The sequence below is a fragment of the Melanaphis sacchari genome, unplaced genomic scaffold, assembly GCF_002803265.2.
Source record: "Melanaphis sacchari strain LSU unplaced genomic scaffold, SCAv2.0 Contig0_pilon_pilon, whole genome shotgun sequence".
NCBI lineage: Eukaryota > Metazoa > Arthropoda > Insecta > Hemiptera > Aphididae > Melanaphis > Melanaphis sacchari.
The window spans coordinates 2,232,360-2,258,433 of record NW_020270366.1 but is presented as its reverse complement, the minus strand read 5'-3'; the positions used below and the strand labels follow the sequence as shown (position 1 = coordinate 2,258,433).

At 24.3% G+C, this 26,074-nt stretch overlaps 1 protein-coding gene across 1 annotated transcript in view; it reads right to left on the bottom strand.

Annotated features, from left to right (window-relative positions):
- The window catches only part of LOC112603543 (endoribonuclease Dicer-like), a 29,978-nt gene extending 4,727 nt beyond the window's left edge, over positions 1 to 25,251 (bottom strand). Inside the window, exons 1-25 of the mRNA XM_025352201.1 lie at positions 25,028 to 25,251; positions 19,199 to 19,248; positions 17,813 to 17,961; positions 17,563 to 17,740; positions 16,412 to 16,537; positions 15,389 to 15,561; positions 15,097 to 15,319; positions 14,711 to 15,043; positions 14,506 to 14,633; positions 14,182 to 14,419; positions 14,000 to 14,112; positions 13,699 to 13,831; positions 13,396 to 13,629; positions 13,158 to 13,331; positions 7,797 to 8,010; positions 7,564 to 7,721; positions 6,353 to 6,534; positions 6,078 to 6,289; positions 5,773 to 6,020; positions 5,655 to 5,690; positions 4,735 to 4,788; positions 3,796 to 3,924; positions 1,196 to 1,339; positions 341 to 553; positions 145 to 286 (exon numbers count right to left, since the gene is read on the bottom strand). Coding sequence (XP_025207986.1) covers positions 145 to 286; positions 341 to 553; positions 1,196 to 1,339; positions 3,796 to 3,924; positions 4,735 to 4,788; positions 5,655 to 5,690; positions 5,773 to 6,020; positions 6,078 to 6,289; positions 6,353 to 6,534; positions 7,564 to 7,721; positions 7,797 to 8,010; positions 13,158 to 13,331; positions 13,396 to 13,629; positions 13,699 to 13,831; positions 14,000 to 14,112; positions 14,182 to 14,419; positions 14,506 to 14,633; positions 14,711 to 15,043; positions 15,097 to 15,319; positions 15,389 to 15,561; positions 16,412 to 16,537; positions 17,563 to 17,740; positions 17,813 to 17,961; positions 19,199 to 19,248; positions 25,028 to 25,202 — 4,159 coding nt within the window. The 5' untranslated portion in view covers positions 25,203 to 25,251. The remainder of the gene's footprint in view (positions 1 to 144; positions 287 to 340; positions 554 to 1,195; positions 1,340 to 3,795; positions 3,925 to 4,734; positions 4,789 to 5,654; positions 5,691 to 5,772; positions 6,021 to 6,077; positions 6,290 to 6,352; positions 6,535 to 7,563; positions 7,722 to 7,796; positions 8,011 to 13,157; positions 13,332 to 13,395; positions 13,630 to 13,698; positions 13,832 to 13,999; positions 14,113 to 14,181; positions 14,420 to 14,505; positions 14,634 to 14,710; positions 15,044 to 15,096; positions 15,320 to 15,388; positions 15,562 to 16,411; positions 16,538 to 17,562; positions 17,741 to 17,812; positions 17,962 to 19,198; positions 19,249 to 25,027) is intronic.
- Between the last annotated feature and the right edge of the window lie 823 nt (positions 25,252 to 26,074).

Below are 26,074 nucleotides of genomic sequence, written 5' to 3'. Positions count from 1 at the left end.
AAATTAAAAGAAGTATTAATATCTTTACATTTTTATTAAGTATTAAGAAAATGCTTAAAATTAAAAATTAATTAGGTAAAAACTTATTAGTAATTAATAAGCTCTTTATTAATTGATTATTAATTATTTATTTTAATATTTTACCAGTAATTTGATTGTCTCTAGGAATGATTATCCGATGAAGTACATCTGATTCAAGATTACATTTCTCAATGATTTCTTTTAATTTTTGAGGAACACCAAAGCATGGAGGTATCCAATCCATATTTGGGTCAAAAATATTTACCTAAATTTTAATTTTAGTTAATTTTTTTTTTTTAAATAATTAATTTTTAAATACCGTTAAATAAGATCCAAGATTTAAATTTCTGCCAGTATACAACAAATTTCGATTCCCAACTATTTTCATTTTTAATTCAGTGAGAACTCCTTCATTAAAGTATGGAAATGCATCAAATAATACTAATGATACAGCAAATTTCAGGAAACTATCGCCATATGTTTCCATGCGCTCATAATTAAACATGTCATTAGCAAATGGTGGTGTTATAACCTAAACATAAAAATGTAAGCAATTCATAGTTTCCATAAAAATAGCAATTAAAAAAAAAGAAATTAAGTATCTGGTTTTAATAAGCTAGACTCTACCATATTTTCAATTGAGTACAACTAAAACCAATGATCTAAAACTCGAAAATATAATTACTTAAAAACTTTTAAGTACATATAAATACATAATATATAATGTAATATAATATATTATATATATAAAATAAATACATTTTTATTCAAACAATGTAACTAAAAATTTTTAGATTTTAAACTGAGGAATGAATGTATTGATTTTACAATAATGTGTAACAGAAAACACTTTTCCTTGTAATAAAAATACTTTGATAATTAACTTTGATGAAAGTTTTTGAAAACAAATAGAATCTAGTAGGTACCATTAGGTCAACATTGAAAATGTTTACTACTTTTAAAAATAATCAAGAAAAAAAAACACAAACATTTATATGTATAATTTTTAATGAAAAAACCTACATTTTTAATTCAGTATCATAAAACATGTTTTGAATAAACAATTAACAATGACCATGGATTAATATTAAACTGCATTTATTTACTTTAAATAGATTTGTAAGAGCTCAATCCTTATGCATGTATTATTTGTTAGTTAAAATATTGTAATTACTTTTAAAATATCACTCTGCTTAGGCTCGATATTTTGTTTAGAAACTTCTTTAGATAATGGACTCAATGTAGGTGCTATATTGTTTGTTAAATTTAATGTGTTCATCTCAGTTAACACAGTTTTTAGTATATCTTCCATTTCCACCTAAAATAATTTATTCAGTCCATGATATATATAAATATACATATATTATAAATTACTAAGACCAATCTTAATACATTACTCTACAAAGAAAAGAACTAAATAACATTTAATAAGCAATATTTCATAACAACAATAATTTTTACTTATAACACAAGTAATAAGTAAAAAGTAAAATATAGCCTATAATGTCTATCAATTAATGTAATGTTTTTTTTATGACAGATGTAATTTCTAAAGCAGAGGTTCCCAACCCGTGGTACGCGTACCACTAGTGGTACGCGGAAGGCTCGTAGGTGGTACGCGAAGAAATTTTTTTATTACTATTTGCATTCAATATTATTTAGTTTAGTTTATTTGATATTAGCTAATTTTATAAAATTATTATTTTATCAAAATAAATTTAATGTCGATAACATGGGGTTTGTAATCGTAGCAATTTAGAATTTTAGATAATCTATTCTTATCGATAAAGCGCATTCTTATAGTTTTAAGTGTTTTAACGTTTGTGTTATTTATATTATATTTTATATAATATGGTATATTGATGACCTTGTAAAAAATAAACAACAACAAATATCACATTAATTTTATTTATTTAATTTTATTATTATTTATATTTATTATTTTTTTTTATTAATTTGAAAATTGTAATTTAAAATTTAAATATTTAGATTTAACTAAAAATTATGATTTTTTTACTTTCATAAATATCAAATAATAAAAATGTAAAGAATTGAATGAATAATAAAAATATACGCTAAAAAAATTTGACTCCTAATTTAGTTTTAAAATTGAGGTGGTACGCGTATTGATTATAAAAGTGTCTGGTGGTACTCGATGATAAAAAGGTTGGGAACTCCTGTTCTAAAGCATAAATTCAAACGTATAATGTATTGACATGCTTATGTGCCTATTTAAAATAAGGTTTTTGATTTAAATAATTTTTACATAAAATCATATTTCAAACACTGATTTAAATTTTCATATTAATTAATTAATTATTTGAAGTTATTTATACTTAAAATGTACACAATTTGAATTCAAAAAAATATAAATATTACACAATTTATTTAAAAGAGAATTGAAGATACGAAAAAATATAATAAAAATAACAGATTATTTTTAAAACGTAATGACGCTATACTTACTTTCAAAAAATACAAATTGTTAACATTTCATGATTTAAATATGATATGAAATATTATGTTTTATATTAATTTTTTCTTTCTAAATGTCATTATATTGTTAATCAGTTGTTTTAACTTATTTCCTTATTCTTTGAATGAAATTATAAACCGTTTCTAATATAAATGTGAATTTTATGAAAAACATTTTGACTATTTTTAGTTTGTAATAAATTAAATTGTTGTTTTAAAATGTGCTTATATAATAACAATTATTATACATATTTAATACAATGCTATCATTAATTATTTTTGAGAGTACTTAAGATTTTAAACATGTTCTATAAAAACTATAAGTAAATACATTTTCTCCAAGAGTCCATGTATAATAAATAACAATCTTATAATAATAATAAATCACTATAATTAATTTGTGTTAAATTAAGCGAAGCTAGACGTGTTTCATCTGTGTATCTTATTTTAATTCGGTCTCAAAAGAATAACCTTAAGCAGTGATCAATGTTTATGCGGTTCAAATTGATTCATTGATTAAATCTATTTTTGTTACTGACAATTTTATAAATGAAAAATTGCTTTGCTATTTCAATTTTACCAAAATTCAAGCTTAAGTTAAAACAATAAAGTGATGTTCTTAAAAGCGAGACACTTGGAGTGTGTAGCCAGATTCATTAACTCATATGCAGGAACCTACCACCTGAGATAACTCTTATTTGTAATAGAGTATAGTTTATTATTTTGACCAAGAAAACATTGTATCCCTACTATGTTTTGTTTCTATAAAACAAACATACAACATAAAATTTCTTTAAATAGAACCAATTGTATATCGTTAGTTTTAATATTAGAGTTAATTGCCTTATATAAAGATAAAAACATTATTTGTGTTGAAACATTAATTTTATTTTGATACTCAAATTTTAAAGCTGATTATGAACATTTTTAACTTGTAATACCTTTGTATTTACAATACTCACATCTTGCTTAAAAATTAAAATATTGAAATAATTCAATGCTTAAGCACACGATAATGTGCTTACCTTTAAAGAAGATCATATTAAAGCTAATAACATATAAGTAGTTCTATTTAATACAAATTTGCTATATTAATGGATGTAACATGGAGAAAACACATGCAAGTGTAACATCCTCTAATAAATAATCTGTGCTAGTTTGGTCAAAAAAAAAATAATATTAAAGGTAAAAAATCCACAAAATTGTATTTTATCCAAAACACAAAACACAAAACACAAAACACAAATAACAATATAACATATTACATTTATATTGTTATACAAAACATAATAAGCTTACGAAGTTATTGATGTTGAGTTCAATTAATTTTTGAAGAATAATTGGCTCTGGCATTAATTGTATCATTAATTTATTGATTTCTTCAAGATGTTCTTTATCATATGATGAATATCTACGTTTTTTGTACTCCTTAAAAACATAATTCAAATTTCGAGATACAGAGAATTTTGTATAAATATAAATCTTTAGACCTATTAATATTCACGAAGTTTATACTTGACACATTTACATTTTATAATGACAATAAAATTCTGATAAAAATCTGACATTAGGATGATGTGAAAATATGTTTTATCAACTTTAAAATAGATTTTTACAATACATAATATTAATCATTAAATTCACTTAGTTTCGAAAAGTTTGTTTGAAAATTGAATTCATTCATATAGATTCTACACATAAAATATAAAGTTTTTTGAAAACAAAATTTTTAATTTATTAATAATGAGTTCTTTTAAGAAAAAAACCCTTTAAAGGCATATAATTAGTCACTTTCTCAGAGTCATAGAGTATGCCACTATATACCATACATACCCCATGGATACGTGTTGATTAAAAATTTAATTTAAAAAACTTAAAAATCATTAAAACTGAAATTTTAAATTCTAAAAATTTGATTATCATTCAAATTAATGTTCTATTTGATAAAAGTAACATTCATGTATAGTTTGTAAAATTTAAATTTAAATGCTAATGCCATGAACACGTGTACCTCTCCAAATACTAGGCTTATTATATTAAAAAAGGTTAAGATAATATAAATTTTGATATTTTTTAAGGTATACAAACACATGAACCAATGTCAGCGTGCCAATATAGAAAATTGTCAAATTAAAGTACTTTAATGGTCGTGAATATCAAAATATAAGTAACAAATTTTTGAGAAAGGCCATGCAAAGCAAATAAATAGAAACAATAAAATATCAAACATTTGTATACCATTTCATTATTTGATTTTCCATTTGGTGATTTGTGTTTCAAATTTGGCTTAAGCTGCAATATAAGTAACCCTTAGAACTTAAAAATAATCAATAATATCTAAACATATGTAATTGGTTATAAAAAATGATTTTTACTGAAAATAATTATATAGTTAAATAAATAATATTCATTTAACAAATGCTGAGTAATATATTGGAAAAAAACTAATTAATAAACAATATCTACTATAAATTATGAATACTGATAAATTTTATTTGAGACTTTAAATATCCAAGGTCAAACCCACTTATGTTGCCTCTGTCATACATACAATACTTAAGATGGACAATTTTATGTTTAAAATAATTAGAAAAAGTTATTTTTAATTTTAGGGTAAATTAATTTATCACCAAAATAAGAATATTATATACAAAATTTAAAATGTCATCTGAATTTTAAGATTTCCAAAAATGATTAATTTAAAAATTAAAATGAATATTTAAAAAAAAAAAGCAAGCTAGGGTCTTAAGTAATATTTTTGTCTTTAAATTTAATGATCAATTCACTCTAATATTCAATACAACATAGTTAAACACATTATTCTGAACATAAAATTTTCTATGTTATACATTTGTAATACAGAGAGAACACCAATGGGTATGATATTGTTATCATTTATCACTAAAAGCAGATTAGTACAAAAAAATATAGTCAATGTAGGAAAAATATTTAGGGCGGCATTTAAAATTATTATTTATATAACAATAAAACTGTATATCAAATAGCAGTAGGTAGGGCAGTATTATAAGATATGCCTGATTACTTGGGTATATTGTAACAATTGATTTAGGCTTAAAATTAATTGAAAAATGATAAACAACTCAAAAAAATATATATAAATATATATTGCAATACTAATTAATAATTAAATTACTAACCTTATTTAAACTGGATGACATTGTTTTTTTATCATTCTAAAATAAATATTCATTTTATTTATAAACAATAAATACATTAGTAAATTTTTAAGTTGAATAGTTTTGTATTTTTACTCACAACATTATCGTTATTTTTAGATTTATTTACAGCGTACATAAATGTATGATAATTTAGAACATCCAACATTGTTGTGTTTTTTTGTCTTTCAATATCAATAGGAAAATTATTTGAGTTCCACTTATCAACCATATTATTGTCATGAGAGTTTTCTATATATTTTAATGTTTCACTAATTGGCAATATAATATCTTTCTTTTTGCCTTCATAAAAACCACTGAATTTATCTATCTTTACTGCATCTACTACTAACAAAAAATAATAAAAATAAAAATAAAATAAAGTAACAAATACATTTAACTTACTGTTTTTATCGTCTTCTACTTCAATGTTACACATAGAATTAATTTTTAAAAGAAGATCTTCAACCAATAATAATTTCTCTAATCGATATAATATAGTTGGCAGCATTAAAGCTTTTAACCAATAAACTGATGGAAATTTATGCCAAGTACAAAATTCTGGTATAAGTATTTCTATGTATTCACTTCGCTTATCAAGTTTTCCAGTAGTAATTCTAAAACAAATAAAAATATTATTAATTTGTATTAAAATTTTTTTGTATTTATAATAATATTACTTGGGAATCAAATAGTTAATTTTTGATACACCCAATGATTTTACTTTTATCATAGGTTGATTTTTATGGGTAACATGAATGCTATACTTATCACTAAAGTATGTTGCGTATGTATCATACTCAGAAGTTGGAAAAGAACTATCAGGTGTCATATCCAAGTAAACGTCAGTAACAATATACCTCTAAAAATATAAAAAATATAAAAGCCAACAAGTTTTATCAATAATATTGAAAATTATAATTCATCTAAGTAATAAAAATAAGTTTTATATGATATTAACTGATCCAGTACTAGATCATTGCCTATAATAAATTAAATAATAAAGCCAGTACATTTATTCTGTTTTAACATTTAATACAATTATAATAACTATTACAGAGTATATTATATCATGTTAAGTTTCAAAAAAAATTCAACCAAAAATATTTCCCATTTATACACTTTTTAATCCTCTGAGGAATAGATTAAGTTTGGGTATGAATTTTGGAAAATGTTTTCTTCGTGGGTTTTTACATTATAAAACGAGACTACTGACCAAATTTCATACTCATGACTTCAGTTGTTCCAGATAGGTGATAAATGATAATGAATCAGAAAATGTTGTTTAATGTATGCCTGGCCTGTTTTTTATGCATTCTTATAAAAATGTATTCAATTGTTAGATAATTAAAAATAGATATTAATATGTCATGATTTATGACAGTTAAAAATTTAATACTGTAAAAGAAATAATATATTATACTCATTCACTGAAATATTTTGATTTATAAGTGGGTTTGAAATAATTTGGAGCTGTAATAAGTGAATAGCTTAAAAAAAGTTATAACTATGGTTTTTATTAAATTATTCATTTATATTTATTTTATTCTTCTAATATAAAATTAGTATTTATATAAGTGTTGTCTATTTTAAGTTAAATAATGTTCTTTCATTATTAATTTTCAGGCTATACAATAATTTCATATCAAATTTTTTTTTTTCATTAAACATACATGATTATATCACATTTTTTTATGAACATACAGAAAGTATAACTAGTCAGATACCCACAGTAATCCAACAATTTATTTCCACTTTCTTTTTCTTATATACAAAAATAAAACTTGTTTAGCACCCTCAGAATATTTTGGATTTATGTTTTTGGAAACCTCTGTATTTTACTATTTTGGTATGGTTTGCAATTAATAGTAAAAAATAAAAATATTATTACTTGTACTGGTATTATGTTTCTGTACCATGGTGAAATAACATTAGGTATTTCAAGATACTCTTTATAAAATTTAGAATTTCTTTGTTCCATAGTAGGTTCCTCTATTTCTACAAATTTGTCTATATTGATAACATCCCAATCCAGAGTATGAATATTGTCTAAAGTATAAAAATATTATAACATTTTTTTTTTTTTTAATAAATAATATATACATATTATATCAAATATCAAACCTGTAGAAGAAATAGGAACTACTAAGTATGAATTATCGCCATTATTATAGTTTCTTGCAATAAAATCTTTTATGCCCAATACATCCATAAATAATTTGTTATGGAAATTTTCTAGTTTTTTATGATTTGTATGATCAAGATATATTATATCAATATTTACTATTATGCTGACATTAACATTACCAAAAGGTAAAAATATAGGAAAATTTGATACCTGTATAAAGAACAAAGAACATTTATTATTGATAAAATTAGTTAAAATAATAATAAATATTAATGAATTAATTATCGATAAATTTTCTTAAGAATATTAGGTTAACATATTTATTTAATTATATAGTAGATAATAAATACTAATGACCAATATCCAGTATCATGTACATTTTTTGTACAACAAATTTAAGTAATATTTTAATAAATAGTAAGTTTAAATGTTTTATTTACATATACTTTTTAAAATAAATATTTAAATAATTAAATAAATAAAGAATTTTAATTAATAACTTAAAAATAATTGTTTTTAAAATAAAATGACTGTAAAATATGAAAATATGTAATTAAAAAAGTGAGGAAGTTAGGTTAGGTTGTTGAGGATGTTCTACTATTGATTGAATCTATGTTCAATTTTAATATGTTTTATAAAAAAGGTATAAGAGTTTATTATTTTTAAAGGAGATTTGAAGAATTTTTTTTGAATTGTAGTATTTGAAATATAAAATTTAATCGTTTTGTTAGATACGTCTTAAATGCTTTGTCATTTGCTATTGGTAGAATTTCGTCTAATAAGATCATTAAAGAATGTTTATCAATATTTACATTTTCACTCAGTAAGTAGAAGTTAATAAATGTTTTCTTAAATGTATTTAAATTGAAGATATGAAATGGGTGGTGTATTTATTTTTAAAAACAATTTAATCAAATTGGGTTCATTGAATGGAATTAAGTCAGATTTAAGATTTTCACGACGAATTTGAACATGAATGTATTTTAGTTTTCTTCATGAAATTTTCTTTGCGAATGTGAAGACCTATTGGGAGATTATAAAGAGATGAATAAGATAGGTCTTTTATGTATTTAATTTTAGTATAGTAGATATACTGGACGGGAATTACATGTTTTTGAATGTGTGTGTATACTGAGAGTCAATATGATAAGGTTATTTTTTTCATTAGATATAAGAATTAAAATCTTGTAATGTTAGCTATATTTCAGAACTTTTAAATTTATTATTAATTATTTATGCATAACGAGCCCTCACTTAAAAGCAACAAGAAAAAAACTTAACAGTAGACTTCACTTCCTCCATCCTATCCTCAAATAATAAAATAACTATTTATAAGTCAATGTTAAGACCCATCTGAGCTTACAGAATTCAGATATAGGACTGTGCTAAACCAACCCAAACAAAAACAATACAATCATTTCAATCAATTATTCTACGTTTACTAACTTCTACACCTGGTATGTTTCACTCCACAACGACTTCAAAATTGAAACCGTTACCACAACTGCATCCAAACACTATGAACAATTCCACTCCAAACATACCACCCACAACAACCCCCTTATAGCCAATCAAGGCGAAGCAAACCTACCTAATAACCCCACTTGTCGGTTAAAAAGACGTTGGTGCAAGGATTTACTAAACCTCTGACACCAACGATGCATGAGGGTTCTGTAACTGGACAGTCTCCCTCCTCATACTATATCATCATGTAAATATTTTGTAAAAATGAAATCCTATTTGTTTATTGTACTTTATAGTACTTATGTTACAGATTGAAAATATTCTACTAAAAAAAAAGATGGAAACATGGATATAATCCTAACTTAATTTTTGTGAGCAAAGATATAAGTATACAATGTCTCAAAAGGATCTATGAACCAATATTAAGCACCCAACATAGACCTATTCTATGTGAAATTATAACAGCTATCAACCCGAATATCGTACCTTTTAGAAGATTTAATTTCAGAAAAGCTGACTGGTCGTCCTTTGCTAAAAAATAGACAAAAAAATCATCTTCTTGGATCCCACATCAGATAAATATGATATATTTGTTAAAATAGTAAGGACTACATCAAGGAAAACCATACATAAAGTATGTCGAACACAATATATACCAGGACTATCACTAGAAGTAATGGATCAAAATTACTACTATAAAGGAGAATATAACGTAGATCCATTTAGCGCACAAATAGAAGAGATAGAAGATGATAAAAACTCTTAATGCTGTTACAGAAACAAGAAGAAAAATATGATGTAAAACTTTGGAGAGCGTTAATATGCAACATGATAGCAGAAAAGTATGAGGATTAATTAGATTAACAAATACCCTATATATACCGCAAACACAACTACAATAACATCAAATCAAATTGCTCACACAATACTCCTAAATAACAAACCACTTAAGACAAACGGTGAGACACGAAGAAAGAAAATAGTGCATGCAAAATGTAAAGAAATAAACAACATATTCGAACAGTTTGACTCTCACAATTTACAAAATTCTATATATGCAATGAACAATTATAAAACTGCTAGACTTGACGATATATACACACAACAACTCCAAAACCTAGGATCAAAGGCTAAAAAATGACTAATAGAATTAATTAATTACATCAATAAAGTACAAAAAATCCCTAAGAAATGGAGAAAATCAAAAATAGTAGCTCAACTGAAACCTGGCAAAGGGCAACAGACCCAAAGAATTATTGACCGATTTCATTAATATACCACATATGTAAGAATATAAGAATGCTACTCAACCAACTCATGCCAATAGTAGACAAAAAAAATAATCAAAAAACAGGCAAGCTTCAGACCAAGAAAGTCCTGTGTCAACCAAATACTAAACCTAACTCAAAATATTGAAAATTGCTTCGAAAATAAACAAATAACGAGCGTGGCTTTCGTGGACCTATCAGTCGCATATGATACTGTGAATCATAATATTGTGCTAATTCAAAGAATGACCTCCTACAGAGAAGTGTACTTGCACCAGCATTCTTCAACATATGATCAACCAATTTCAAAAGATAAAAATGTCTAACATTTTAAATACACATATGACTCGGCAATCGTTGTGCAAGACAAAGACTTTGAGACTATTGAAAGAAAATTAACATGTACACTCGCCAAAATGGACGAATACTTTAAAATAAACTCTTTATGACCTAACCCTACAAAAACAGAAGTCTGTGCTTTCCATCTCAGAAACAATGAAACAAATCGAAAGCTTCATGTAACTTGGAAAGGTGTTGAACTAGCTAATAATCCAAATCCTATATATCTTAGCTTAATCCTAGACAGATCACTAACATATAAAGTACAATATGAAAAAATGAACAAGAAAATAAATACAAGAAATGGATTATTGCATAAGCTAATTGAATCTGCTTGAGATGCCGAGCCTTATGCATTAAGAGTTAGGGTATTAGCACTCTGTTTTTCAATCGGAGATTTCGCAAGTCTCGTGTGGGAAAAATCTTTGCACGTAAAATAGATAGATATAGCTTTTAATAAGATATGTCACTTCATCACTGGCTATCTAATAAATACACCAGTAAACAAACTATATATTCTCTCTGGTATAGCTCCACTCGAAATCTGATGATCCGTACAAGCTGATTAGGAACGTACAAAAATTATTAATAGTAATTGATACTCAACATATTAATGAAAACACATACTAACTTAAGTCAAGAAATAATCTTATGAAAAGGACAAAATGCATCAAAAGAAATTCAAAGAAGTAAGAATCGAGAGATTGATAAAAAAAAAAATAGTAAACGAAACAGTGTGGATAATGCCAACAGAGCACGTAGATACAATAATAAATGAATAATATGGAGAAGCTAAAACCGCTTACGAATCAAAATGAGACAATGTAAAACCAATTTAAAAAAGTGGGGCTACCTAGAAGTATCGTCATCGCTGTGTGAGTGTGATGACTTGTGAAGAAAAATCAATGAACCATTTACTGAAATCTAGCAAATGTCCAATCACGTGTAATGACAAAGATCTTATAGAAGCAAACTAGATGTTATAAATATGGCCCATGGCCCAGTACTGGTCAAATTACTTACGATAACTTGGATAACAAAGACTAAACTACCAAAGCAATTAAGTTACCAATATATTTATATGTTATTTTAAATTTCAACCTAATGTTACCTTCTTTTTACTAGTTAATTTTATTCTATTGTATGTTATAACTTCGCCGCTGCCTAACACAAGATAATAGTAATACATGAATTTGGTTTAGTTTTAGATATTTTTAATTTAGATGAAATGTTTATGTTTCAGAATCTTAAGAAAGTACCTATGTTTAGTGCTTTAGTGGCCATGTAGACCATGATAATGTATCACTAGTTTTGAAAAATTATATTAGAATAATGACAATATTACGAAGTAAACATAGCTCAATAGTTTAATTGGACTATTTAAAATACTAATTACTTACTATCGTAAACAATAAAAATGGAGTACGGTAATATACATAATATAGTAATGTGGTCTTTACAAAGGCTGAACACGTACTATAGTCTGTATTTAAATATTATTAAAATATATATTTATACCATATTACATTATCATTTAATTTTGAGTTAGTACACCTTACTGTAAATACTATAAAACAGTGTGAATAGGTTCATATTTATAATTAAATATAATCTTAAAACTAACCTAGATACTCATATTTTGAAAATTCATTGCGTATATCTTAATTACCTTTCTAAGTTTTAAGTCCTTGTAAATTATGTTTTTGAATTATAACAAAATAATAAACATTAAATTCATCATAAAAATACATAATTTTGTTTAAATTTAACAATAAATATCTCTAAAAAATAATATTTTTTTCAAATTTTTTAGTTCCAATATTTCAAACTTATGATAACTTTTATAATAGTTGTGAATTTTAAAACCTTTACTATAAAATGTTTAATTTTAAATACATATAATATAAAACCATGCTTATGAATTTTTAAAAATCCAATCTATAAAATTATTTTATATAGATTTAAAAACAGCAAATATTATGGGTCTTAAATTAAAAATTAAAGAATTTTACCCAAAAAAATTTTTTTCATTGACATATTTGAAAAAAAAACTAATTGCAAAACAAATTGAAAATTGAAAATATTTACAAATAGCTCAAAAAGTCAAAACACACTGATAATTCATTTATCAAAAATATATTCAGTTAGAATTATCTTTTTGAAGATTAAATAAAAATAAAATATTGGATAAATGTCAAATATTGTAAAATATTTTAGCTAATAAATAATTGATTTATAGATACTAAGTTTACTTCTCTAACAAAAATAAATTGTAGCTTAACTTACTTTCGGTAATTTATTTGATGTTAAAATTCCAAATTCTTTATTTGACTTCAATAATTTATCAAATACTTCGTATTTATTTTCTTTCAGTTCGATATAATCAGGAACACAATGTAGAATATGTAAATAAGATGGTTTATTTGCTTGTGGATAAGATCCATGTAAGTATGTTGGACACTATAAAATGTTCATAATTTTATTAACATATCTCACAAATAATATGAAAAATACAGAAACTTACTTCAATATGCACCATCCTCTTCATTTTATTAGTTCCTGCTTTTAATTTATAATTACTTGCTTCAATATCTTCCTTATCCCAATGTGGAAACCATTTAGAATCATTAAATATATCAGTATTTTTAATATTTAAAGGTAACAGAGATTCATCTAATGCTCCAACCTTATACAATTCAATACATGCATTAAACGCTGCACTTTTTTTAGCATTTTTTTTATTTGCACAAAATCTTCCCTAAAAAAAAAATAATAACATATGATTAATAATTTATAAAAAAAAAATTAAAAAAAAATAAACTATTACATCAATGGGAGTCTTAATAATGCTATTAATTGGCAGTCTTAGCTTGTATTTTTTAAATTTGTTATTATTCTGGGCCATATACCATTCTGGACTCAAATTTGTGAACCGATCTTGAGGTAAAGAAAAACAATACCTATAAATCATTCAAACAAAAAATAAATTAATATATTAATATTTATCTACTTTATTTTCAAAAAAATATAAAGACTATTTGTAGGTATTTTTTAAGTATATTAGCATCATATTTTGACTTTTGAGCAAAAAACTTAGTAAAGAAAATAATTGTTTTAAAATTAAGTACCTATTAATAATACTGATAGCAGCATCATGAGTTAATGTAGCACGTTCAGTTTTAAAAACTTCTGACATATTTTCATCATTATTTTCATCATCAATATCATTTTCTACCAATATCTAAAAAAATAGTAAAATATTTTGTCTTTCCAAAATGAAGACTTATAAGAATTTTTAAATTAAGCATACTTTAGAAATCTCTTCTTCCATTTTATTATACTCAGATTGAGTTTTTTGAAATTTTAACTGATTTGGCACCATAACAATAAATTTACTATTAGCAGAACGAGCTCTTCCTTTAGATTGTACATAAGAAGGAAAATTTTTAGGAGAATCATATCGAATGACATAATTGCAAGTTTGAATATCAACACCTTCTTCTAGTACTTCTGATGTTATAAGAACATTAAAAATATTAGCGTTAAACCTACAAAAAAAAAAAAAAATTCAATAATTATGAATTATTATAAAGTTTAAATAAGATATTTTTGTAAAATATAAGTTATAAAATACTTCTTAATTATATCATTATTTTGATGTTTTTTATACACCATTTCTTTGCAATCAGGACTAAATATTCCTCTTGCGCCAACTATAAACTCACACACAATATTTTTTAGATTATATTCCAAAATAAAATCCTGTTAAATAAATCAAAAAAATCAATAGATTAATTATTAAAATTAATAGTATATTATTTTGTTTTATTCTATTATACCTTGATATAATGGTATAAAATTTTAGCAGTTGTTCGGCGATCTACAAATACCAAACAAGTATCTCTGATTTTTAAAGTAGATAAAAGTTCCATTAATTTTTTCAGTTTTGGAGATGTATTATTTACTGTAGTTGAATGACCTTTGTAAATAGTTGAGTGTTTATTCATGTAATCAAACACCATTTTTCGAATTATAGTTAATTCTGATAATACCAAAGATATAATAGTGAGATTTTTCGTATCAGTACATGCTTTTTTTCTTTTTTCAATTTCAATCAAAAAATGCCATGTAGCTAAATATGCAATATATGCCCCTCCATCAATAAGATTTACCTAAAAAAAAACTTTATTCATCATTTCTAAAAAACAAAAAATTAAAAATTCACCTGTATATCAAGAAAAAAATTTGCAAGACTCTTTGAAGAATTTCTTTGATTATCCAAGTAAAAAACTTCATTATTTGTTTTAATTGGTTCAACTTTGGTAGGAGATTGAAATTTTCTCAGTTGATCAATAATTGTTGATATTCTTTTAATGACAGCTTTCATTTCATCGTCCAAAATATACTCATCATATAAATATATAAATTCTTCTGGACGCGCTGAAAAACTGTTATTGATATTAATTATTATTAGTATCAAAATTCATATTATTAATGACTTCGTTTTAAATAAATACACTTGAATATTTTCATCATATCTAGTCCTTATTGTAGCATTGAATGTTGTTTGCAATTTGGTTAATTCATCTTTGACATTTTTGGTATTTGAATTAATCAAAGTAGCTGTAAGTCCAAGAATACGAGGATGTTCATCAATATTTAAATTGGAATCATGAAATATTTGCATTATCTAATTTATATAACAGATAAACAATAAAAATAATGAATATATTTTAAGTTGATTATTTATGTTATACATATAACAAATAGAATCAGTTTTTTGGCTGATTAAATAACAAAAATTTTCACTCTAATAAATACAATTTAATTCAAAGCAAAATAAATAAATAAAACATTACATCAACATTATAAATTTCACAAAATTTTACATATTATAATAATTGTAAAAAATGTTTGTATCACTCATATTCACATACAAGCATATCAATTTTATAAAATTATATATTTTAATTTTATTGAAAAAAAATGTTACACATAGAAAATATTTTAACATATTATATGACTCTTATAATTTTAAGTAACACATTGTTCTAACTAGGGCTCTCAAGTACATACATTTTCATCTAGATCACATACAACAATTTGTTTCAAAATAAAAGGATTTAGAATTTCATGAATTTTATTTGCATATATAATTATGCGTTATATTTTATGCATATTACATTATGTGTAACAATAAAATAATCTATAATGAAATAAATATTAAATAAAACAATATTAATAATCAAATAATAAGCTTTAAAAATATATTATTATTACTATTAATGCAGTTTTTTTTTTAAGATTTTTTACTTTATTTTAAGAGATTTTTTAATAATTTATTGAGCTACAAAATCCATTGTCTAATAATAAGTAAAATATAGTTAGTAATTATCAAAATCTAAGTCAGGTAACACAATTAATTTGAATTATAAAATGTAAATTAAATTAAAAACTAAATTTAATAGATTTAATATATTATGAACACAGGTAAAGTACACCTAAACAATTAATATTAAAATACTCTAAAATTAACTTACTTGTTTAAATGGATGTAATGATACAGCATGATGACATTCATCAAAAATAAGAAGATTAGCATCTTTGATATGCATGTAACCATGATGCAGATTGTTCAAATAAATTTGAGCAGTCATAACCAAAATCTAAAATAATAAAAATAAAACAAATAAAATCTATTCAGATTTATTTATGAAATAATAATGTACATGTAACAACAAAACTATTTTATAAAAATTACCAACTCAGTTTTATGTAAAATAAAAAAATTAATTTGTTTCACTCAAAATCTAAAAATGTATGATTAAAAACACACCAAACAATAATCTTAACTCATAATACTAGAAAAATTAAATTTATAATTAATATAACTATTATTGACCATTAAATTATGTATTTAAAATAAGTAAAAAATGTATATAAATAAAAATAAATAATGAGAAATTATTTCTGTTACTTAAAATTACCGAATAATTAAAATTTTAAAACAAAAAAATTATCTAATTAATAAGATTTTATACCCACATGTATTGTCTCTTTTTTAGTAACATACAACATACCATAATCGTTAACTATAAAATAAACAGATAAACAATCAAATGTCTATACTATAAACAATGGTAGAATTAATTTTATGTTGTTAGTATTAATATTATAATAAATTTACCTATCATTAAACTTAAATGTATGAATAAAATCTAGAGAATCTCAAAGATTTTGTTAATATTATAATTTTAAAGTAAGTGAAGATTGTTAAGAGCATTTTAAAGTTATAATATTTTATATAACTATAACTCTCTTTAAAATGATAACATAAATAAAACCCTTATAAGATGATTTACTTTATACTTCAACTTATACTTTAGGTTTGATAATAAGTAAATTTACTATAATATTAAAGCTAACAACATAAAATGGACTCTGTTGAATACAAATTTACTAGTAGTATGTTGTAAGATGAAGACAAGATATTATATGGGTATGAAATTTTCTATACAGTATTATAGCAGTATTTTGAATTTGTTTCTATATAGTTTTATAAATATACCATTGTCTCAGCTAATTTAACCAATCTACATTTCTTAACTATACACTATTGAACACCTTTGCCTTAATATTTTTCAAGCACTCCACTAATTAATTCATATATATAATTATCATTAGTACTCACGTGACATTTATCTAATATTTTATCCCAATTCTGTTGAGACCAAAAGTCAACATTCATATCCCCACTAAATGTTCCTATATTCCATGGTAAATGCTTTCTTAAGTTATCTGCTTGTTGGCTAACAAGCGGTACAGATTGGACAATAAAAAATGTCCATTTTCTTCCATGACCCATAGGTCTAAAAATAATTTTATATATTATATTAATGTGTCTTATTTTTAAAAATTAAAAATAAATAATTTGTAAATACTTAGTTAAACTGTCTCCCATATTTTTAATGAGCATTGTAGCTATGTATGTTTTGCCACTTCCAGTTGGTAGGTATAAAATTGTGTTAGATTTTTTAACATCCTCTAAAAGCTCAAGTTGATATTTTCGAGGCACTATATTTGAAATGTCCTTTAAAAATAGTTGAATAAACAATTATAGTTAAGTATGGTCATTTTTTTAATTTTTCATTTCCTTAAAACAAAAAACTATTTTAAAGGTACCTATATTCCGATAAAATTGTTTTTAAAATCAAACAAAATTGAAAAATAAAAAAATAAAATTTATGTTACTATTTTAAAAACAAACTTAAGTTATCACAGATACTTTATTAAACTTAGCAAACCGTGTTTAACCAAAGTCACACATTACGGTTAACTTTATAAATAATATTAATAATGTTTTTATTATATATTATTACTACTATGAGAGTTGGAATTTCATACATTTACATATTTCTAAAAAAGCTTCATATTTAAAACTTGAACAGAAATTTGTTTCATTATTTTAAAATATACGAAACATATATTATGAAATTTAAGTGTTTACATATATTTTGTGCATATAAACATTTATTTAATAAATAAATAAGCAAAAAAAATTTCCATTTTTAAAAAAATTACTTTTATACCACATTTATATAGCATTATTTGGTATAATCATTTAAATTTTTTAACTCTTCTACATGATTTCATAAATCATAAATATATGTAAACAAAAAATTGTCGTTTTATTTTTCTAAATACAGTAGAACCTCGATTATCCGGGGTAATGATGGGGAGAGGGTCACACGGATAAATAAAAATCACGGTTAATCGAGACTTTTTATAATAATGAAATTTTTTATTTAATTATAATTGGAAATACCTAGGTACAATTTTATAATAATGAAATTTTAAAAATTTTGATTCAATTGTAATTAAAAATATACATAAGAAGACGTATACATACAATAATGTTATACATACATCCATAATATTGTATACCTACAAAAAGTTATTAGGGCTTAAAATATGAAGTTATCGTCAAAAATGTCATTAATACGATTGTCGATATCGAGTATTATGTTTAAAAATGTTCGGAAAAGTGGGCACGGTTAATCGCAAACACGGATAATTGAGTCACGGATAATCGAGGTTCTACTGTAATTAAATGCTAAAATTTATTTAAATAACTATTTACAACTTTTAAAGATGGCTATTAAATATAAAGATTAAAAATAAATTTTTCAAAATTCTTTTAATTTACTTTATTTATACTTTAAATATTATTTCAAGATAAGATTTAATATAGATATGTTTGCAAATTATTATAATGCAATTATGTTTTACATTTTTTTATATATAAAGCAAATACCAATATATATTACCTTTGGTGGATGATCCATTTTTGAAGTATTCAAATTAAGAAACAGGAAATCTTTAACACAAAATATAATTAAACTAAGAATTTATACGTTTAAATACTTAATATCATTACTATATATCTTATATTATACTTGATTCTTTAATAATATAGTAAAATTATCTAAGTACAAGGTTTTAACTGGTGGTCTATGGACTCCTAGGAGGTGTGTTTATGGTTACTCAGTGGTTCATAAAATTAATTTTATTATAATTTGAATTAAAGGTTTTTTATTTTATTTTAGAAAATAGTATATTTAAATAATTGATACTCGTCTAATATGCTACCTACCGTAAAATGGTATCTACCAAAAACTGTATGCCTGTAATATGCTACCTACCATAGTTATTTTTATTTTATTTCATATTATTGTGGAAAGTACATTTGAGTCATTACGATAAATAACATATAACAGTTGTACAAAATTATAGCTTAATAGTCATTATGATATCTAATTCACCAAGACCCATGATAACTTACTTTTAGATATATTATTTTAGTCTATGTTGTGTCTGTTGTGTTTACGTATGTATCCTAATTGTTGTGAGTTTTACTTTTTATTTCTTTATTTTAAAATAAATAAAAATGAACAAATCAATGCGCTATTTATACAAACATATAATATGTAATGAGAAAACATGTGTTAATGTGTTATCTTCAAGAAAAAAAATTGTTTCCAGAACTTGGTAATTGTTCTAAATTAAAAGATGGTGTTATTTATGAAGGTACGTTGAAAGAATATCAAAAAAAAATCATTGAAGGGACTCAAATGGTAATTTATTAAAAACTACTTACAAATTTACAATGTCAAAAAAAAAGTTGTTAAACTTATCACTCTTAAAAAAAAAAATTCTTTTTTTACATATTGATAAATTATTTAGTAATAAATTATTATTAATTATTGTTTTTTGGTAGGTATCATTTTACAGCAGGTAACATACTACACCAATGAAGTAGCGGTAGGTAGCATATTAGATGATTACCTAATAATTATTACAACTTAAACTTGTTATAATTAAATTTAATATTTTTTTTTTTATATATAGTGGGCTACACTTTTTATTTTAAAGTGGTCCAAAATACAATTAAGGTAAGAAACCTAGATCTAAGGAATATTAACAATTATTATGTTCTTTAAAAAAATTATTTTTAAATTTATACTAATTATTAAATTGTTAAAATATATAATATACTTTAGCTTATTATAGAATTTTTTATTTTAAGTAATATGGGAATATAAGCTACAGAACAGTTTTTCTAAATTACAGAAGAAATACACAAATAAAATTAATTGGTATCAAAATTCTCAAGTATTCAAAAATATAGTCTAAAAATTAGATTTTTAGTATTTTTAAATACACTTCATGACCATACTTTGAAATTTCTTGAGAATTTTGTACTATTTAAAGAATTTTCTGCAAAGATCTGAAATTCTGTTTTTCAAATAACAATTACCTATTTATAAAATAAATAATTTTCTAGAAAATGTTAACATATCAATATCAAAATTTGAATGAGTAGTTTTTAAATTATTTAACTAGTATACTAAAAGTAATAGGGCCATGATAATGGCTTGGAAAATATAAGAACTATGGTGACTTAAACTATTTAGTAATTAATTTTAATCTAAATATCAAGATTTATAGTTTATAAAGATGGTCCAAATATAATAAACATAATTTGATATTTCATTTATTTTAAATATTTAAGTTTAATTATCTTTAATATAAACATTTTAATAACTGAAAAAACTACTCGTTCAAATTTTGAATTAAATATATCAACATTAAAAAAATAAATACCTACTACATAATTTACGATAAAAACGATTGTTATATGAAAAGAGCACTCCTTAAGTAGGTAGAAAAAATATCTCATTAATAAAAATTATGAAGTTTATCACTTAACACGTTGATTGCCATATGACATCTACAGTCATCTATAATTCTCAAATTGTATATAATTGTGACCATAGTTCATCATTACCTAACCCGGCGATTGTGCCACACAATCGCTGGCAACCATAAATTAATTTGGTTTTATATTATTAACTTTTCTATGGCGCTACAATAATGAATCAAAATAAACCATGGCATAGCAGGAATTATTACAATTTTATTGAAATGGGTACCTCCTAATACATTTTTTTTAAAATTATTTTCAAATTTATAGTATACACAAATTTAAAAACATTGAAAAATATGCTTGGTGTATAACAAATACCTATTGAATGATTGTCGGCAGTCATGTGGCAGTCAACGTGTTAAATATACTATTTAAAAAAATACCAAAAATCAAAATTTGAATAAATTATTAAATAAGAAAATAAAAAATCTGTATACACAAATTATTGTGTAATAATTAACAATTTTTATATACTATGTGTAATACTAAGTTTTATTTGAAAAATGTTAAATAAAAACTTGCACTTAGAAATAGTAAGTTTATGCGTATTTCAAATCAAATATGTTAACGAAATTAGTGCTTAATATTGTATTGTATTTTATATTTTTATAGCACTTGACTCATAACATATTCATCTGAATCGTAATGAAAATTAATTACAAAATTTACAAAATTTACCACAAGATAAAACAGAAAAATCCAAACACCATCTACAACACCATATTAACTATAGTAAATTCCGTATTATATAATTAAAGCTATAGAGTACAAATTTAGTATGTAATAATATGTATTGAAAATAAAAATTAAGCTTTTGATGATCGTATCATGTTATCAAGGTTTAATTGATATATTATTATTATTATTATTATTGACGAACAACGATTGTATTCTAGTTTTTCGACTGAGAAACGGAAGTTACTATAAAAAATAGTTAAGATTTTAAAAACTCTGGAATCGCCAATCAAAATAACATATGAAAATTATGTTTTTACTTTTTTTCATGATTAATGATTATGATATCTTTAACCGAAACATATTAATACACTTGTACCACCATAGAATCACAAAAAAATTTATTCTGTGATAGAACCTCAACCACCACTGATAACACTGATAGCAATTAAACAGTAATGTTTAAAGTTTAAAATTTAAATCGCTAAGGGTCTGAGTGGTCCACGATTAAAAATATCTTTAACTATAATATAGATATCTTATAGCTATATATCATCGATCGAAAGATATTAATATCCCAAATCGTTTTCTCAAATTTCTTGTGATTATGTCAATAGACGTATGTTATTTATATGTTATATATTGCGAGCGGCGTGCCTTTTTACAAAAAATACAATCATTATAGATCGGTATTAGTGTATTACCAGGGTCGAGATTTTATAGCACTTAAAATTGCATAAATATATGCCCTACGCTATAATATGACTTTAAACACGAGTAAATATTCGTTAAAAATATTTCAATAAAAATAATAAAATATACAAAACAAAACGGAAATTTAATAAAGTATACAATGCTTTCAACACTTGTTCGATGATAATCAGCAATCGCAGTCAATATCAATAGAAAAACCCCAATAAAATTAGCACTCAGCAGATAACTATAGTTAAATCGCGTCGCATTAGTGCATTAGCGTATTTGGTTAGTAAACTTGATCTATAATCTAAATATTATAATATGCAGTGCTCGAAATGGAAAATTTTCTGAACCGGAACGCTTTTTTTTGGAATAGGTACATACCATAGAATTGGGGGCTTCACCCAACCAAAATAATAATAAATAATAATTCTATATTTATAACTCAAAAAATTACAGCGTCAATACAATTTTATTTACAATAACTTCCAAAGCGATTCATAGGTCTTATCACACTTTTGTTTTCTTTTACGACTTGCATTATCATCAGCTGAATGTCGACCATTCAATAACCAAGATCGAACGTATTTTTCTGGTTCGAATTTCGTTAGAGGTGGTCCAACGCAATTAATAAATAAAAGAGCAGCAACGGTTTTTATATTTAATGAAGTTCTTAGTGGTGACATGATTTCGTTCATAGAACTAAAATTTCTTTCACATTCGCTAGTCGATACTGGAATCGTTGCAATTGATTTATAAAGGGGTTTCAAGTCTTCTGGAATTTCCTTTTTGCCTAAGTCCATTTTATAAATTCTAAAACTTTGAATAGTGCTTTTTTCATCAATTTGAAATTGTTGACATAAATTACGAATATTGCAGTCACCAAATTGTATGTTTTCTATTTGGCCATCATTCGAAAGTGGCCAATTTTTTGGATTCAATTTTTCAATATTATCAAGTAAGTTTTTAAACGTTTTTTCATTGTCTTGGCGAGTTTTTTCATTACGACTGACATTTGATGAACTGGTAGTCATCATTCGAGATTTTAAATTATTAGCTAGGCTTTTGTAAAATTGTGCAGAATTTATTTTAGGAACATTGCCACTGTGTAATGTTACATTTTTATACGACATTTTGTTCTTTATTTCTTTTAATGCGTCAGTTAATTTTGGACCCGGATCGGTTGCCATAGAATCTAATACACGTATTGTTGTTCTTATAGATTTATCAGCGTCTACTAATGTAATACTACGTTTTTATAAATATTCTGATAAATCTCCTAATTCGTCTAAAGCATCAGACATGGTATTTAAATTACTAACAAATTCTATACTTGTTATCATTTTAAACAATCCACAGTATTTACTTCTTTCTTTAGAGTCTCTGGTAGAGTCTGTTGAAGCCAAGTTGAAATGTTCACACAAAGCAGAAAAATTATTTATGACTGCATTAACTGTGCGTTTGCTTGATGCTACCCATCGAACTGACAAAATTCTACCAATTTTCAAAATTTGTACTTCTAATGAACTAGCAGATTTTTTTAACTCGTTTTGGTTTTTAGGTGACTGGTGGAATAAAGTATAAAGTTTATCCATAAATATTTTAAAATGGTTTATACCACAAACTTCGGCAACAACATCACCTACTGCCAGTTCCAAACGGTGATTTGAACAATGCCAAATAATTAATTTAGGAAATTGAATTTTAAGTCGCGTGGCTACTCCCGAATCTTTTCCGATCATAACAGAAGCTCCGTCGCATGCAAACGCAATAAAACATTCATTTAAAAAAATTTGATCAAATCCGTATCCACCCAAACAATCAAGTAATGATTTAGTAATAATTTCAGCAGAGGTATTAGGGAGTTCAATTAAGTCAAGATTAAAAGTATAAGGTTCACCGGGAAAATCTTCAATAAATGCACGAACAACAACTACTAATGTTGTTAATTTACTAAGAGTAGTTGATTCGTCGATTAAAATAGATATTTTTGTTTTAGTTAAAATTATATTTTGGCAAATAATTTTTTTCATCTCTGATGCAATGTGGAGTGCTATATCCGCACACGTTTTATCGGTATGTAAAATGTTTCCCATATTTATACCATTTAATACTTGTAAATCTATTTCATTTGGTAAATCAACAAAAGGCCTTTGAGTTTTTACAATTTTATAAACAGTTCTAAAAACTTTTTCAGTAGTAGAGAACTTTGATTTAAATGCATTTTCGAAACTTTTTTCTATTTGTTTTTCTTTTGATTGTTTATGTAATTCTACTGCTCTAAGATGGGCGTCAGATTTTTTGTGTTCAAAAATTTTTTTTCTCAAACTAGACATTTGAGTTTCTTTTGAATTTCCATTCGAAATTATAGAACAGTCTTGCCAAGGTTTGGAAAAGCGAAGAGTTTTATCAACAACAGATAATCCTAAATTTGTTATATTTTTACAAATTAAACAACCTAATGCTTTATTTTTAACTACTAGCCACTCATTTACAGTCTTGAAATTTTCGTACTGACCTTTATTCCAACATTCGGGCAAGTCACTAGTTTCTTGAAGTTCCATATTTTTATTTGATTCTTTATTAGATAATATATGTTCACTTTCAACGCACAGTTTTTTATTTGACGAATTATTACATTCATCATTGGACTTAGAACGTTTATTTACCCAATTTAGTAAAGAAGAACTCATATTTTTCGCACGGAATAATACACGCTATAAACTAATGTAATTAATGATCGGCAAAATATAATACATGTATTACTGCAGTTTAAACGATACTAAGCGCTAATCAAAACATACGAGTAGGTATCAATATGAACACATAGTTTGCTGCCACTCAGAAAATTATTTTCACGTATTACGTATTACACCAATTATTATTATATCTGACGCGAGCCGTGAGCCTAAACGCTATTCGAAATTAGTGGCCAATGACCCTATATCACCTGAGATAGGGCAATATCTATACGTAATCTTTACGGCGGTTATAATTCCGTAAAGATACGTGATTGTTAGGGCCGTTGACCTACTAATTCGTTTCTTACTGTCGGACAATCGGTTTTAAAATAGCATATCATAGGGCCATCGACCCTATGATATAAGGGTCAACAATTCATTTACATGCCGACTGGTGATAATTTTGTATGTCTAACTACGGAACAAAATATACAATTTATGACAAATAATAATTGTACCGAGTATTTTGGTGATGGTACATTTAATTATGCTCCAAAATATTTTATTCAATTGTACACAATACATGGATATAAAAATGGATACTACTTACCACTTGTTTACTTTTTTTTTACAAAATAAAACTAGGTCTACTTATATTAAAATGTGGCAGTTTTTAAATGATTTATGTTTAAAATTATGCAACAAAAATTTGCAAATCAACACATTTCATGTTGATTTTGAAATTGCAGCTCATCAGGCAATTACAGACGTGTTTGGAAATGTTAAAATAATTGGATGTAGATTTCATTTAGGACAATCATGGTGGAGAAAAGTAAGAAATAATTATACAACAAAGTATTTACTACTTTTCACTTTTTAACTAA